General features: G+C 46.1%; 1 protein-coding gene across 2 annotated transcripts in view; it reads right to left on the bottom strand.

Moving 5' to 3' along the window:
* DMAP1 (DNA methyltransferase 1 associated protein 1) overlaps positions 1 to 13,712 on the bottom strand; it is a 29,880-nt gene extending 16,168 nt beyond the window's left edge. For both annotated transcript variants that reach the window (XM_009287291.2, XM_009287292.2), the window contains exons 1-6: positions 13,563 to 13,712; positions 10,694 to 10,785; positions 9,878 to 10,073; positions 5,277 to 5,435; positions 3,962 to 4,129; positions 2,789 to 2,974 (exon numbers count right to left, since the gene is read on the bottom strand). In XM_009287291.2, coding sequence (XP_009285566.1) covers positions 2,789 to 2,974; positions 3,962 to 4,129; positions 5,277 to 5,435; positions 9,878 to 10,073; positions 10,694 to 10,785; positions 13,563 to 13,664 — 903 coding nt within the window. In that variant the 5' untranslated portion in view covers positions 13,665 to 13,712. The remainder of the gene's footprint in view (positions 1 to 2,788; positions 2,975 to 3,961; positions 4,130 to 5,276; positions 5,436 to 9,877; positions 10,074 to 10,693; positions 10,786 to 13,562) is intronic.
* Positions 13,713 to 13,910: the final 198 nt, after the last annotated feature.

Genomic DNA, 13,910 nt, shown 5'->3' with positions numbered 1-13,910 from the left:
ACTGCAGTTCAAGGTATCTTTGGAGAGCTCAAGCATTTTTGCTTGGTTGGTTTAAATGCACTGCTCTACACAGATCCTTACACTCATCCACACGTGCATAAACCCTAACCCTAGATGGTACTCCTTATACTAACATATGCATATTTGCACAGTATCATCCTTATCTAACTTAGGCCCATTTCACTGATCAAAACAGCCCAGGACTTCCCTAAATCTTGGCATTTGACTGCAAGTCCTCTAAGGAATGAGCTGAGAAACCTCTGACCTGTACAGACATGAGCCCACTAATGAGGATGTAAGGACTGCACCCCTCCAAGGAGGCCTGCTGTTTATACACGTTTTGCCATTTGTCCACTCATTAGACAGTTTTCTTTCTTCCCCACTTCACATTTTAAGCATAGTAATACAAGAAGGCAAACTTCTAATGCTGCTGCTAGACAGTAGAGCATTTAGTTGCATTTCAACAAAATGGAAAAAAAAAAAAAGAAATCCCTTAAAAGTCTGTGCTGCTGAGCAAAGCACAAGGTGAGCATACTTTTAAATGATTAAACCAGCCTATCTGCAGGGCCCTGTGCACTGAATGGTGTGGGGTCCTCTGAACGGGTCAGTGATAGCCATGTTTCAATCTATGAACAGCCACAATCTCTGCAAAATGCATGCTCAATCACGTTTTTCCAAAAGGAAGAGTCACCTCAAATCTCCCGATTTCTTTGGAGACAGCATTCGCCTTGCTGCTCCCACATTTCTCTGCAGAGAAGCTCTGCAGCTTGTTCTTTGTTCGTTCCAGACAGGGCTGAGACAACCAGGGTTGCCCCAAGATCATAAGAGATGCTGAAGGACAGTGACTCAATTCCTCAAGTTCCCTGCCAGTGACTCTCACATCTCTATCAGCTATCTCTATGGCTTGGTCTTGAGGTGGCACCTTGCAAACCGCTCTGCGTGGCCAGGCATTAAGATTTTTTTTCAGTTATCTGTGGTCAATCCAATAAACAGAAGGCCCAGGAAGAGATTTCTAAACATGTCCATGGTGGAAAACGTATTCTCTAACTACCAACAGGGCTCATGAACTTGTAGAGATCACTTTGATCTTTGGTAGGATGTAGCCTCTCTGCTTGGATTATTAGACAAAGGGGGCTGCAATCAAAAACCAATCCTCTCTGCTTCCTCTGGATGAAGGCTGGCTTTCAGACTCCCCAGACTCTGCCCCCCAGCCTGTTGCTGAACACCCTGACACAAGCAGTGAGGGTAAATCAGCATCGTTGGCTTAGCCGAGACAACTCTGACTGCACTCAGCGCATAAGCAATTAAATGGGTTCTTTTGCCTTGCGTGCCTGTACATGCTGTAAACGCTTCAACCTCAATTGACTCTTTGGTAAATGATTTTCCTTTGTTGAAATGATGCTGATGCAGCTCCTGACTCAAATTCTTAGTTAAAATGCAATTTTTTTCTTAACATTTCCTGGCTATAGTTGGTAATTGACTCCTAATGGACTCTGTCATGGTTGAAATGATGCTAGTGCAACAACAGAAACTGCTTCTCTGCCCACCCTGGCGTGCCTATCCACTATATGCCTGCAGACAGGCACCAGCCAACAGGCAATATTTTAGGCTGGACTCCCTCACCTTGATATCCTCAGCATCTTTCCAGCCCCATTCTCCATCACCACCCTTTTTTCATTACCACCAATGACGAGCTGCTTTCTTTAGAGGGAGATATGCCAGCCATGAGTGAGCTTTATCAGATCAACCCTCAAGGGAATTCAATGCACAAGGTGTCCAATGATACTATATTCATTGGGGGAGGGGCGCCACAAAAAAAAAACAACCAAAAAATAAATAATTAAAAAAAAACCCCATTTAACACATATTCCTTGGGGGGGGGGTGGATAAATAATTTAAAAAAACCAAAAAACAAAAAAGCGTTTTAAGGAAGTGGTGGCCATTAGGTACACTTCATCAAGCAATAACTGTCTAGCATTCACTGCTTCTCTCCCCTCTCTGCACAGACCCTTTTGGAGGACGATGACACAAATGCTCTCTCTTCACAAGGTGGAGGGACAGGAATTCCCAGGGACTCACTGGAAACATCTGAGATTTTGTAACAGCCCTTTCCTACTGAAGGTGCTGAATTTAGCTCAGTCCACGCTGTCCTCTTTCCAGAAAGGGAAACTGAGGTAACATGAAATGTGAATTGAAACCTGTGTTCTAGGCTCCTTAGACATTAGCTCGGCTCAGGGAGAAATAAGAAGCAATAGCTCCCAGAATACAGGAGTCCTCCAGCAGGGCTGCTCTGATCACAGCTGAGGATCAGGAGAGGGGCACGTCCTGAGCTTGGGGAGACGCTACTGAGACCCAGGAGTGGGGAAGGAAAGGGAAACCTGGACTAGAAAAAGAAGGCAGGTGAAAGACAATGGGTTTGTGGGACAACCCTGCACAGCAGTACCAGAATACACTTGGGAGAAGCAGGGAGACAGATGCTTCTCCCTGCCATGAGGCATGAATGGCTGGCATCATTTCATCCCATTTCTCAGGGAGAGAAAGGGAAACAGGACTTAAACCAGCATTTTTCAAACGGGAGAGAGTCAGAGAGCACACCAGAGGACTCTGACAATGGCTGCCTTAGACAATTCTGCCTTCCAAAAGACATAACCGAAAACGCATCTGCCAGAAGGCAGACAGCAGCCACTTCCCCCTAAAAAGCTGAGAGCCTGATCCCACTAGACTGTTGAAGGAAAAACACGTTACCCAGCCAGAGCACAAAGCAGGGGGAAAAAAGATAAATCTTTACAGGCTTCTCTGTCTCCTTTTTCTGTGGCAGCTTCTTCTTGGGAGCCTTGCGCTCGGCACGTCTCTGCTCAGTGGTGGTGTCAGCAGCTGTGATGAGTTTCTGCAGGTCTTGGGTTCTCTTTTCTCTCTCTTTCTTCCTGGTTTCGATTTTGCGGAGCTCCTGAATGAGGTATTCTTCTTCTGCCACCTGCAGACCAGAACACGGAAAGGCAATCAGAGCAGCAGAGGAGGCCTAGCAAGGCAAGGGGGCCATCTACCGACAGCTCTGCTCTGGGCCAGCCTGGGAATGCCTTTAAGCTCCCCTGCCTAATATCCTGCAGAGGACTTGGATTTGCAGAGCACATTATCGTCCATAGCCTTACCCTGCATCCATGGCAATGCCAGCCTACAAACTGGCAGGTACTGTGTGGCAACATCCATGACGCACCCTTCAGCAGCATCCATAAGTGATCAATCCCTCCTCCAGACAGGGAGGCCAAGAGCACAGATAGAAGGGTAAAAAAGCCCAAATATACTGTAGTTGCAAATGCAGTGCTGTGAAAGCTGGCTCCCCTCCCCAGATGTAGTATGTAGAACTTAGAGCAGCTATGCCTAGTATCAGCACACCCGTCAGTGTGGGAAGGACAAGCAGAGCCATTACACATGTGAACTTGTCATTAGAGGGAACTACTAACAGAAAAGGATGGTCTCCCCCAGCCTTTGGGGAACAGACAGTTCCTTAACCTCTAAACCCTGGGACCGTTACACAGCTTCAACAAAGAGGAGAACTAAACATGCAGATTTACAGTTTTCGATGTTTTCTGGCAAGATTTTTACTCTAAAGGAAATAATTCTCTCCCCATGGGACTCAGGGACTCATAAGGATGTTGATCTGAGAATTTGTTTCTATTCAGAGGACTAGTACAGTAAGTGTCACAGAGAAGGTGTTGGCAGTTACCAGAGACCATAACTCTGCTCACCTAGCCCTCTCTCCTGTATAGTCAGATTTCTCAGTTATTTTCCTATTGTATCCCTTAAAATGACATGAACTCAACAACAAAAGCAGTACTTAGGTGTTGCTCTTTTCTTGTCCAGTCTTTCTTTCCCTTTCCCACCTTCTGGCCTATTTCATCTACGTACTGATTCAACTTATCATAAATCTTTTGGAGCAGTGACTCTCTCTTCCCCAAGTTACCTGCTCTGGTGTCCTATTGTACAGCCTTTCCAGTTGTTCCTTCCTTCGTCTCTCATGGCCAGCATCGAAGACTGGGATTTTCAGGTCTGTGCCCGGAGCTGCACGAATATTAGCCAGCTTGGCACAGATGTGGTAATATCGTTCCTTCAGGTCCTCCACTGATCTTTTCTATGGAAGACATCACAGGAGGACAACATTATGAAAGAACCAAGCAAAACCTTGTGCAGTAGCCAGCTAAGGACCACTGGCTGAAGGATGTCAGGCAGGGTGTAAGACACAGTGCCTAGGAGGAGCTTTGTCAGTCCCAGTGGAACCACAGGGAAGGGGGAGTTTCTCAGTGAACTGCGTCGATTAACTGTCATGGGTTCACAGCTACTGCTTTAAAAACACCCTCCAGAGGGTCCAACATTAGAGAGACAATAGAGACAATACAACAGTGAAGCACTCCCAGATAAAAGGATGCAAGGATAGTTGCCTCGAGAGGAGAAAACCTGTGAACAGGAAACTGTGACAAATATACTGGAGGTCTCCTCTGAGCTACCCCAGAGGAGCTATTCAAGCCATAACCAAGAAGGTATCAGCTGCAACAATTCACTGCCCATCGTGACATGGAGTCTGAGCTGTGTTCCCTTACTCCAAGCACCAAAGGTGTTTGGGCTGCCCAGCTGGGCAGGCTCTTGTTATTCCACTTTGCTACAGGCTCTTCATGTGAGCCTTTCAGAGGCCAACAAAAACCTCCAGCATTTGGAGCTGTTCTGTAGGAGTCACATCATTCCCCCACATCAGCAGGAAGTATGGAACCAGCAATTACAGGAGATTTAGGATCATGACACCAGGGTTGCATCTTCAGACCACTGATGGTCCCTGCTTCACAGCAGAGATGACAGAAGCCTGCACCAGGTCAGACCACAAGTCAGGAGCAGCACCAGGGAAAAATCCCAATCTCAGGGACCGTTAGCAGATCCCTCTCCCACGGCCTAGAACTGGAATCCAGGACATCTATCCTGCTCAGCTAAACAAACTCCCCAGCTGCCTTATCTTCAAGGAACAATGAGTTGTTCTCCTGGCAGGGACAAACCTTCTAACTTTCTAATAAAACACAACACGGAACGAGCACAAGTCACAGTGGATTTAATTACAAACAAAGCAAGCAGCAATGCCCCGTGCTGGAAATTCAATATTCCTTGCTGCCAATAATTCATTATTTTCCCCTAATTAAGTTGATATAAAGGGTAATTTAGTCTTTGCAGTGCAGCAAGCCCTGCACGTGCCGTAGCAGCAGGTTGCCAGCAGCACCTTGGCCCCCGGGACTCACCTTGAACTGCTGGTGATCATAGCGGTCATGAATCACCACAAAGCGCAGATCAAAACGCCGAGCCAGGTCAAAGAGGTGGTCTGTCTCAGCTTTGGTCCACGCATCATCATGGAGATACATCTGATACTCCTGCTCCGAGTAGACAGGTACCTGCACTGTCTATGCAGGGAAAAGAAAAACATGGCAGCTCTCTTGCAGCACTGCCCTTCTCACTGCCAGCTGGTAGGGCCCGAGATACTTGAGCCAAGAACAAGAGCAGCGCGCCGGCAGGAGGGGGCTGCCAGGACCCTGAGAGATGGGTCCTAGTAGGAAACATGACGAGCAGGCAGGGGACTTGATAAGGAGCAATGTGTGATCTCAGGGCTGCAGACATGACGTTCTGGGGAGCTTACCAGGAACTACTGCCTGGGAGGCTGAAACCTATTTCAGGTGGCTGACACAGGCAGAGGTCAGCAATCCACATCCTGACAATAGGCTTCAAAATTATCAGGCTAACATGACAGTGAAACCAAGGTTCAGCCAGCCTCCCTGCATTCCTCCCACATAGCAGCACCAATACCTTGACATAAACTGCTCTGACAATCAACTCTTTACTTGGGTTGGGACATGCTCACTTGTACAGCAAGAATGGGAAAGGCAAGTAGCGGTGGCTCCTAGCCTTTAGCACACCTCCTGCTTTGATACACAACCCACTTCCTTCATGTTTGGTGCAGACAGTGCCATGAAGATCTGGAAGGCTGGGTGCTGTACAATTGAGCGCCATAAACTTGGCAAACAACTTTGTCCCCCCCTTCCTCATCCACCCTTTCTCCATCAGAGCCACAGGGCCAAACGACAGTCCAACTCTCAGAGTGTCCCAGGTACCTAGAAGGCCAAACCCACACCACTGGCCCCAGCCTGGAACTGCTCTGCAAGGGCTCTATCCAGAACACAAGCGTCACATGAGTACTAAAGGAACGGTAAAAATACTTACTGTATTAGGGGAAGTCCTAGCACATGGTAAAGCAAAAGTGCAAACAAGTCTGTGCTTTCCTCCCTTACTACCCCCTCCCACCACTCCCGCAGTTGAACTTTGCTCAGCCTGAGGAGGTCCTGCCTCCACACGAAACATGGTGCACATGTGAGCAGCGCACATGCTTCAACACCTCTATGCCCTCCTGAGTCCTACACCAGAAAACTCATCCTCATGAACACCATACACACCAGAGGAGCATTTCTGAGCCTCCAAATCACAGTCTCTTTAGGTCTACTGCCTTTTGTCCATCACTTAGATACCGAAGCATAAAGGTGAAGCATATCTCCTGGGTACATACTGCACCTCAACCTTCAAGTACCACTTCCACCAGGAGAAGCACCGTCCTATTAGACACCGTAAGGATGCCCTATGTACGTCATGAAAAAGAAAAAAATTTCTACAGTAGCATACATACATGAAAAGAGCCAGCAGGGCCCTCTGCAGTGGATGGAAGGGAAGGTGGCAGATGCCAGGTCAGAGAACAGAATGGGACAAGAGCAAAGAGCAGTCCCCAAAACACTTCCTCAGCCGCTTTCATGGCTGCTCAGGCGAGAACTGCTGAGAAGTGAGAAGGTGAGAACTCATCAGATGGGAAGCTTGAGCCAACCACGGGATGACTATAAGTTCAAATGCAACGCAGCCATGAAAATGCAAATATGACCCCCAGTGAGGGATTTCCAGCAGAAACTGGCAGGGTTTCAGTTGCACCACAAGACCTTGCCGGGGATACCAACTATAACTCTACTGACCCATGTTCAGGAAAGATGAACTGAAATGGGAACAAGTACAGAGAAGAGCAATGAGGATGAGTAATGGGGTGGGGAGTTTGTCTTCCCACAGCAGATTGGAAGAGAAAGGAGCCTAGCAAAGGAAGTCTGAAAGGGAATCTGACTGCAAGCTTCAAGTATGCTAGATGGAATGAAAGGAATACCCACAGGAAGAAAAGAACAACTGAAATAAGGACTAAGAAATTGGCTTGCAAAGAAATGCCAATTTAACATGGAAAATTTAACCTGGAAATGAGAAATGGAGCAGAGAGAGTCTGGAACAGCTTCCCAAGGAAGCACAGGGGCAGGAAAATCCAAGTGCTTTTCAAAAGGAACTTGATCAGTTTATGAAAGGGACTGGATGGTGCAGGACCTGAAAGAGCCAAGAAGAGGATTCAGTGGCCCAGAAAACCCCTCTCAGTCCTACATTTCACACTACAAACTCACACAATGATGGGCATTAACTTAGCTGAAACTGCTCAGGAAAGATCCTGGAGCCGTGAGACAGTTCTGTGAAAACATCAGCACAATGCCCAGCAGTGGTGAAAAGACAAACTGAAGATGAAAAATTATCGGGGGGGGGGGGGGGGCAAAAAAAAAAAAAAATATTGGGGGGGGGGGGGGGAAGGGGAAAAAAAAATAAAAAAAAGAGAAACACAGCCAATGTGCGAACCCACCATGCTTCCATAAGTGAAACACGAACCCCTAGTCCACCCATTTCAAAAGAAAGGATATTTGAGAACAACAAGGGTGACACAGGGCACAGGAGGGCAGATATATGTCCAATTATGGAAAACACAGTACATAGTAAGGACAATTTACTACATCATGTAACACAAGATCTCAGAGGCACCAAATGAAACACCAAGGCAGCAGTTTAAAATGAACAGAAGAAAGCACCTTTGCACACCATACAAAATTAACCTGCAGAACTCATTACCATGGGATATTCACAAAGCAGCTTTCTGCCCTGAATGTACCTAGCAAGAATTATTAAACACAAATTCCAAGTTAAGAAATCCTTAAGCCAAAGACCACCAGAAGCTAGGAAGAAATGATCTATATTTGCCCCATTCTCATACTCTTTCTCTAAGCCTTTACTAATGGTAGCCAGAAACAGAATATCGGCTGAGACAGGATTTTGCTCTGACACCAGTGAAGCTGCTTTTATATTCCTATTTCACACCGTGGATCAAGGCTCCGTGTACACTGTGAAACCTACATTTACATTTTGGATTTCACAAAGAGGAGGATTTGGGTGGGAGACTGGGAGCAGAGAGAAAAGGCAAAGCAACTGGACAGTGACACGGGAGCCGGGTTAAAGAGCTCGAGTGACCAGTGGGACAAAATACACAGGAAAATGGGCTCATGCCAAGGGGAGTAAGAGATTCGGGCAGAGGTATCAAGAATGTGAGAAGGAAGGCACAGAAGGGTCTGGAAAAGTAAATAAAATTCCTCTGACATAGCAAATATCTGCAAAACTCCTCATCAGTGCCTTCTACCCTCTCAACCACAGATCCACAAGGGTTACAACTTGCTCCTAATATTATGTAATTGTGCATGTGTAGATGGCAGAGGACTGTACCACTAATCTAAAGGTTGCAGCCTTGCTGAAGGCTCTTCTGTCTGTCAATTCACAGTACGTGATAAAGTTAAGGAAACAAGAATCGTGTAATTACAACACCCATGTGTGGTCCCCTCTGATAAACTCAGTTGAACTCAGCCAAAAACTGTTACAGCAGTAGAGTCTTAGAGACAATTACACTCCCGAAGTTTCACTCAGACAGCTAGGTAGGCGCCTTGACTGAGTCACGCTTCAGACTTCCACCCTAGACATCAGAGAAGAGATTCCACAGGAGGCTCTTACCAATGTCACAGCAAGAGGAAAAGCATCAGTCAGAGCTTGAGCCTTCTAACATATAAGGTCAACCAACCACTTAACTCTGCAGGAAGCCAGGCTTTGTTAGAACTGATGCTCTGTGGGTTACAAACTTAAAATGCTGTATACAGTTATACACAAGCAGAGCTTTTGTGGAATCATGTTATCACACGCTTTTTTTTTTCCCCTTCAGATTTGCATCATGAAGGGGGTTAAATTACATTACGGAGGCACCCTAACACTGCTCCTTCCTAACTTTGGAGGTCCTGACTTTGAAATATAAATCTTGATGTCGTTTTCTTTGTGCATGCACATGAAAGCCCCAGCCACTCAAAGCAGATACATCTGGGACAAAAGACGGCAGGAGATTACAACAACACATTGTGACAATTTAATATAAGACGCAAAGAACAGGGTACTGTACCACACAGATACCACAGGAGCAATTTCAGAAGGAACGCAACGTAATTCAGCATCTGTGCTGGAATCTGGCCAAGAGGCTGCAAACCAGTTTTTTGGCCACGAAGCTCAAGCGAATTTTTTCATACTGGGCAAAATAACAAGACTTCAATGTCTCACTCAGAACAGAATATCTTTTACTACCCAGAGCCTGTAATCAGGGAGAGGATGTTGGTTAGGAACTGAATTAGATGGTACAGTGCCTCCTTACCAAATCAATGACTGCACACCTGAAACACAGAGGGCTCTAGCAAGCTCTGACCACATGCTGAGCCCACTTAGCTTAAAGGATTTGGAGACATCATAGTCTGAGGTCACACGGGCTGCAGGCCGCACTGCAAATTAAAATGTAATTGCCAAACCTAACTCAGCCTTCACGTGTTGAAAGAACCAACTTCCTGTCTGGACATTCAAGAAGCTGACCGAAGGGTATTTTCCAGCTGCTATTTATATGCTTTTGTTTGAAAGTGCTCCCACTTACTTTATTAAACCTGGCAAAAGGGTAGTCCTTTCCTTCCTCTGCTGCTCTCCTCCAGTGGTAGAACATCGCTCCATCTTTTCTCGCTGGGTTGGTGAAAGGCATCCACTTCCAAGGCCGGACTTTCTTGGACCCCAGTTTTGCTTTGACTGTTCGATAACCCTGAGTTGTATCACTTGGCAGCAGCGGAGGTGCATCCCTGTGGTGGAGAAAAGCACCGGCTGACGAGAAGCAAGCAGCAGCCCAGGACAAACCCAAAGAGATTTCAGACTCAGCGTGGGATCTGCCACCACAATGTCTAGGGTGGGAAAACCTGAGTTTAAGCTTTATTCCAGGTTTTGCACTTCCCAGACTGCAATGCTTCCTGCATCAGAGGACAGAATACACAGCACAGATGGGTTTGAACAGAACCATCTGGAAAGCAAACTATGCAAGAGACCTCTGGGGCAAGGGCGCAATCCATAACAAGCTAAATACAGGCTGCAGCAGAACTCTTTTTGCAGAAATAAAAGCAGGTGCTATTCCCAGTTGCAAATAAAAGAGAATTAGATACAGAAGGGTAAGAACACTGCCTTGTCTGCACTAGACTGTTGTACCTGTACCTAATTCATCTCCTACACAGAGCAAACCCCTCAAATTTAGAAGAGAGAAGACAGACGCTGTCCATGACTGTCTAAGAGAGAAGGGCACAAGCATGGGCCAAGCACAAAGGGGATTCAATCTGGGAAGCGAGACTGCCCATGGTTTCAAGAGGATGCTGCCCTGCCACCAAAAGCCCAGGCTACCCCACAACCTGCACAGATGACCATAAGCTCTTACTTTTTGTCAGAGTAGAGGAGTGCATAAACTTCTCGGTGCATTCCTTCCGGCCTCTTGAACGTCAATGTCTCTGAAGATTTCTTGGATTTTTTCTAAAACAAAAGAATTGCATTTTAGATTCATAAGTAGCAATCCCTGAGGGAACATTAAACTACGTAACCTGGCGCCCTGTGATGGTTTTCACTTTTATCTGTTTTTAGACACCTTGAATGTCTCCAGGAAAGCGCCTGTTCCTGGTGGAAGCCATTGACAGACAAAACGTGCCCACTTTCAGTGATAGCACTCACCAGTACTCAGACACTTGTTGCTGCTGATAACACACACTTAAATTCCAAGTTGAACATCTGGCTGTAGTTTTCAGGGGCTGGTGCACTAAGCCTTTTTTTACTAGGTAAACACTGTCCTCACGTGAAGGTATTAATGCATTTAAATCAAGTGATTCTCTTCCTTTTAGAGAAGATAATAAGAAATGTCTTCCCACCCTCTCTTAGTTTTTGTCACTTTGTTCTGCAGCAACTTCAGTTTTTACCAGTTGTGATTAAGCCCCATGTCAAAACTACTGGTATCACCTACAAAAGTAAACCCCCGTTCCCGCCTCCGCTCTCCTATTTATACAGGAAAGAATTTTTTTTTTTTTTTTTTACATAGTTTCTTCATACTAGGAATTCAGTGTAGACGACTCAATCTGGCCCCTAAAACCTTGTCAGAACTGATGGTTTCTAAGACACATTCCACCTCATATCACACATACAAGTTTATAAAGTAATCAGCTTTGGATTCAGGTAGATACAGTAACAGCCACATTAATAAGGTACACTTTATTTAAGTGGGCCAAGTTTACTGAGTAGTCCAGAGCATTTGGTCTAACTGTACCATCTTTATAACTACTAGCCATGTCACTACCTTTAAGTACTTGTTTACCATATCGCTACCAACTTTTAAATCAGAATATTTTGCAATAGTAAAACTAACACTGTATCATAAATCGTATTAAATCCATACAGTCACCTTTATCAAGCAAATTCAAAATCCCATTAAAAAAATAATAATCTATCAGCTTGGACTACAACTACTTTCCATAAAAATTCATGACAGACATTCATTATATTAGCACCTTCTCACTCCTAACCAAACACCTTTCTCCTAGGGTGTCCATCACTTTGCCCAGGAGCGACGCAAGGCCAACCGAGGCAGTTACCCGCAGGTCACCACACACCCAGTTTGAACACGGGCTTCTGGAATTCCCCCAAAGTTCCCAGATTTATTAAAAGTTAATATCAGCGGGTCAGAGATCAGCTCAGCCAGCTCTTTTAGGAGCTGAGAACAAATTACTTGGTCCTGTTGATTTAAATGTTTTTATGCCTAGTAATTTTTATTTTAACATTCTCAGTCACTAATGGACTGGAAAGTACTTCATGGTTCTCTTGTGATTTAAAGACATCAATCGGTTTCTTTTCTAATTGAGAACAGATCTATTTCCTGAGCAAGTGCTGCACTGTTATTAGCAATTTTGCTCTCTCCATGCAATAACGATTTATACCTTTGGTTTGATTTAGTTTCTGTACTTTGTAGAAATTCAGAATGTTTCACTCACGGCCACAAGTGGCCTCCTGCACTCCTCCCCAAACCTCTCACTGCACCTCCCCTTCCTCTCTCTCTCCATCAGACAGGTAAATTTGAGGAGAAACCCATCTTATTCTCTGCTTCAAAAGAGAGGCAGACAGCCACCGGTTCTCCTTCAGCTCTCTGCTAGCTAACAGACAAATGCATCTAAATCAAAGAACTCGCAACTCTCAACACTCAGTGGCAGAACGTCGCAAGCTGAATCCAGCCAACGAGCTGCTCGCTGGACACACTATTCACCAACACAGCTGAAAACTGGTGATTTTAACATTTCAACCTTTGAATTACTGAAACTCATCAGTTTTCCATTACACCAATTATACTATGTGTCCTATTCCGCACAAGGCGGTCATGAAACCACTGCGCTTCTCTTCAGAGACAAATGTTTCAGTGGAGGCAAGCAAAGACATTCAGGAAGTACTTTCAGGGATGGGGTGGTTGTGTGTGCTTGTTTTGTCGGGTTTTTTTCAAACAAATACACAGGGTTTACTTCAAATCAGACCATCTCTGTACCAGAGAGCTCCTGGGGACTTCATCTCCCCTGCCTCATTTCCGAGCACCTCCACGTCTCGTAACTAGTTGTGACCTGACCTTCCCAACACCTTGCAAAGCATGGGACAACCAAGACCTTGCCCGAATTTAAAATACAGAAGCCAACAACATACCGTAGCATATTACCACACAAAGCACAGCACATGACGGCATACGTCCTTAACAGAGCTTACTGACTTGCCCACATTCCCATGGGCAACACATCCCAGTTCTCCCAAACCCCAGCCGCACACCTTCTCCGCACGGGGACTGCTCCCATGGTTTGAAGATATTTACCGTTCAACCAAGTCAGACGATGTTTTTTTCTTCTAAAACAGGACTGTGTTAATTAATTAATTCCATCTGCTTGGGGGCTAGATGGTAAACACACTTCACACTTACTCCACAAAATGGGGATTTTAGAGACTGCTGAAAGTGTCCTGGGACCAGGCCCAGCTCACCAGCACACCACTTACACAGCTCCAGCTTAAATACCACCCCAAATGCCACAGCACAGTTAACTGACAACACCAGGAACCCGAGAGCGGGGCTTTACAGGCATTTCCAGGTCCTCTAGAGGAGCCCGAAAATAAACGGACTATGGCAGGAACATGCTTTTTTCCACCTTTTTTCAAATATGCACCCCAGACACCACACGCAAGGTCAGTCAGCGCCTCGAAAACAAGCAGTGGCCCCTCCGGGCATCGCAGTTCACCTTATCCGAGTTGATGATATCCTTTTTGTTGATGGTGCCCGTGTTCTCCGACTCTACGCCGCCCAGCTCCAGGATGTCCCGCACGTCTGCGCCCGTCGCCATCTCTCCGCCTGCCCGTTGGCCTTGCCCGCCGCCGTCCCGTCCGTCCCCTCCAGCCCTGGGGGGGGAAACCACGGGGCCGGGGTTAACGTGCACCTCCCGCGGGGGCTACCCCATACATACACAAAGACGCACACGTGTGTGTTTATATATATACACACGTGTATCTACATACATACACGGCTATATATACACACACCCCCCTCAGCCGCCTTCCCATCCCCCTCAGGCCCAACAACGGGGCCTTGT

This window comes from Aptenodytes forsteri, unplaced genomic scaffold, assembly GCF_000699145.1.
Source record: "Aptenodytes forsteri isolate BGI_AS27 unplaced genomic scaffold, ASM69914v1 Scaffold119, whole genome shotgun sequence".
Lineage (NCBI taxonomy): Eukaryota > Metazoa > Chordata > Aves > Sphenisciformes > Spheniscidae > Aptenodytes > Aptenodytes forsteri.
Note: the sequence above shows the minus strand (reverse complement) of the source record. Positions and strands in the feature narration are given on the sequence as shown.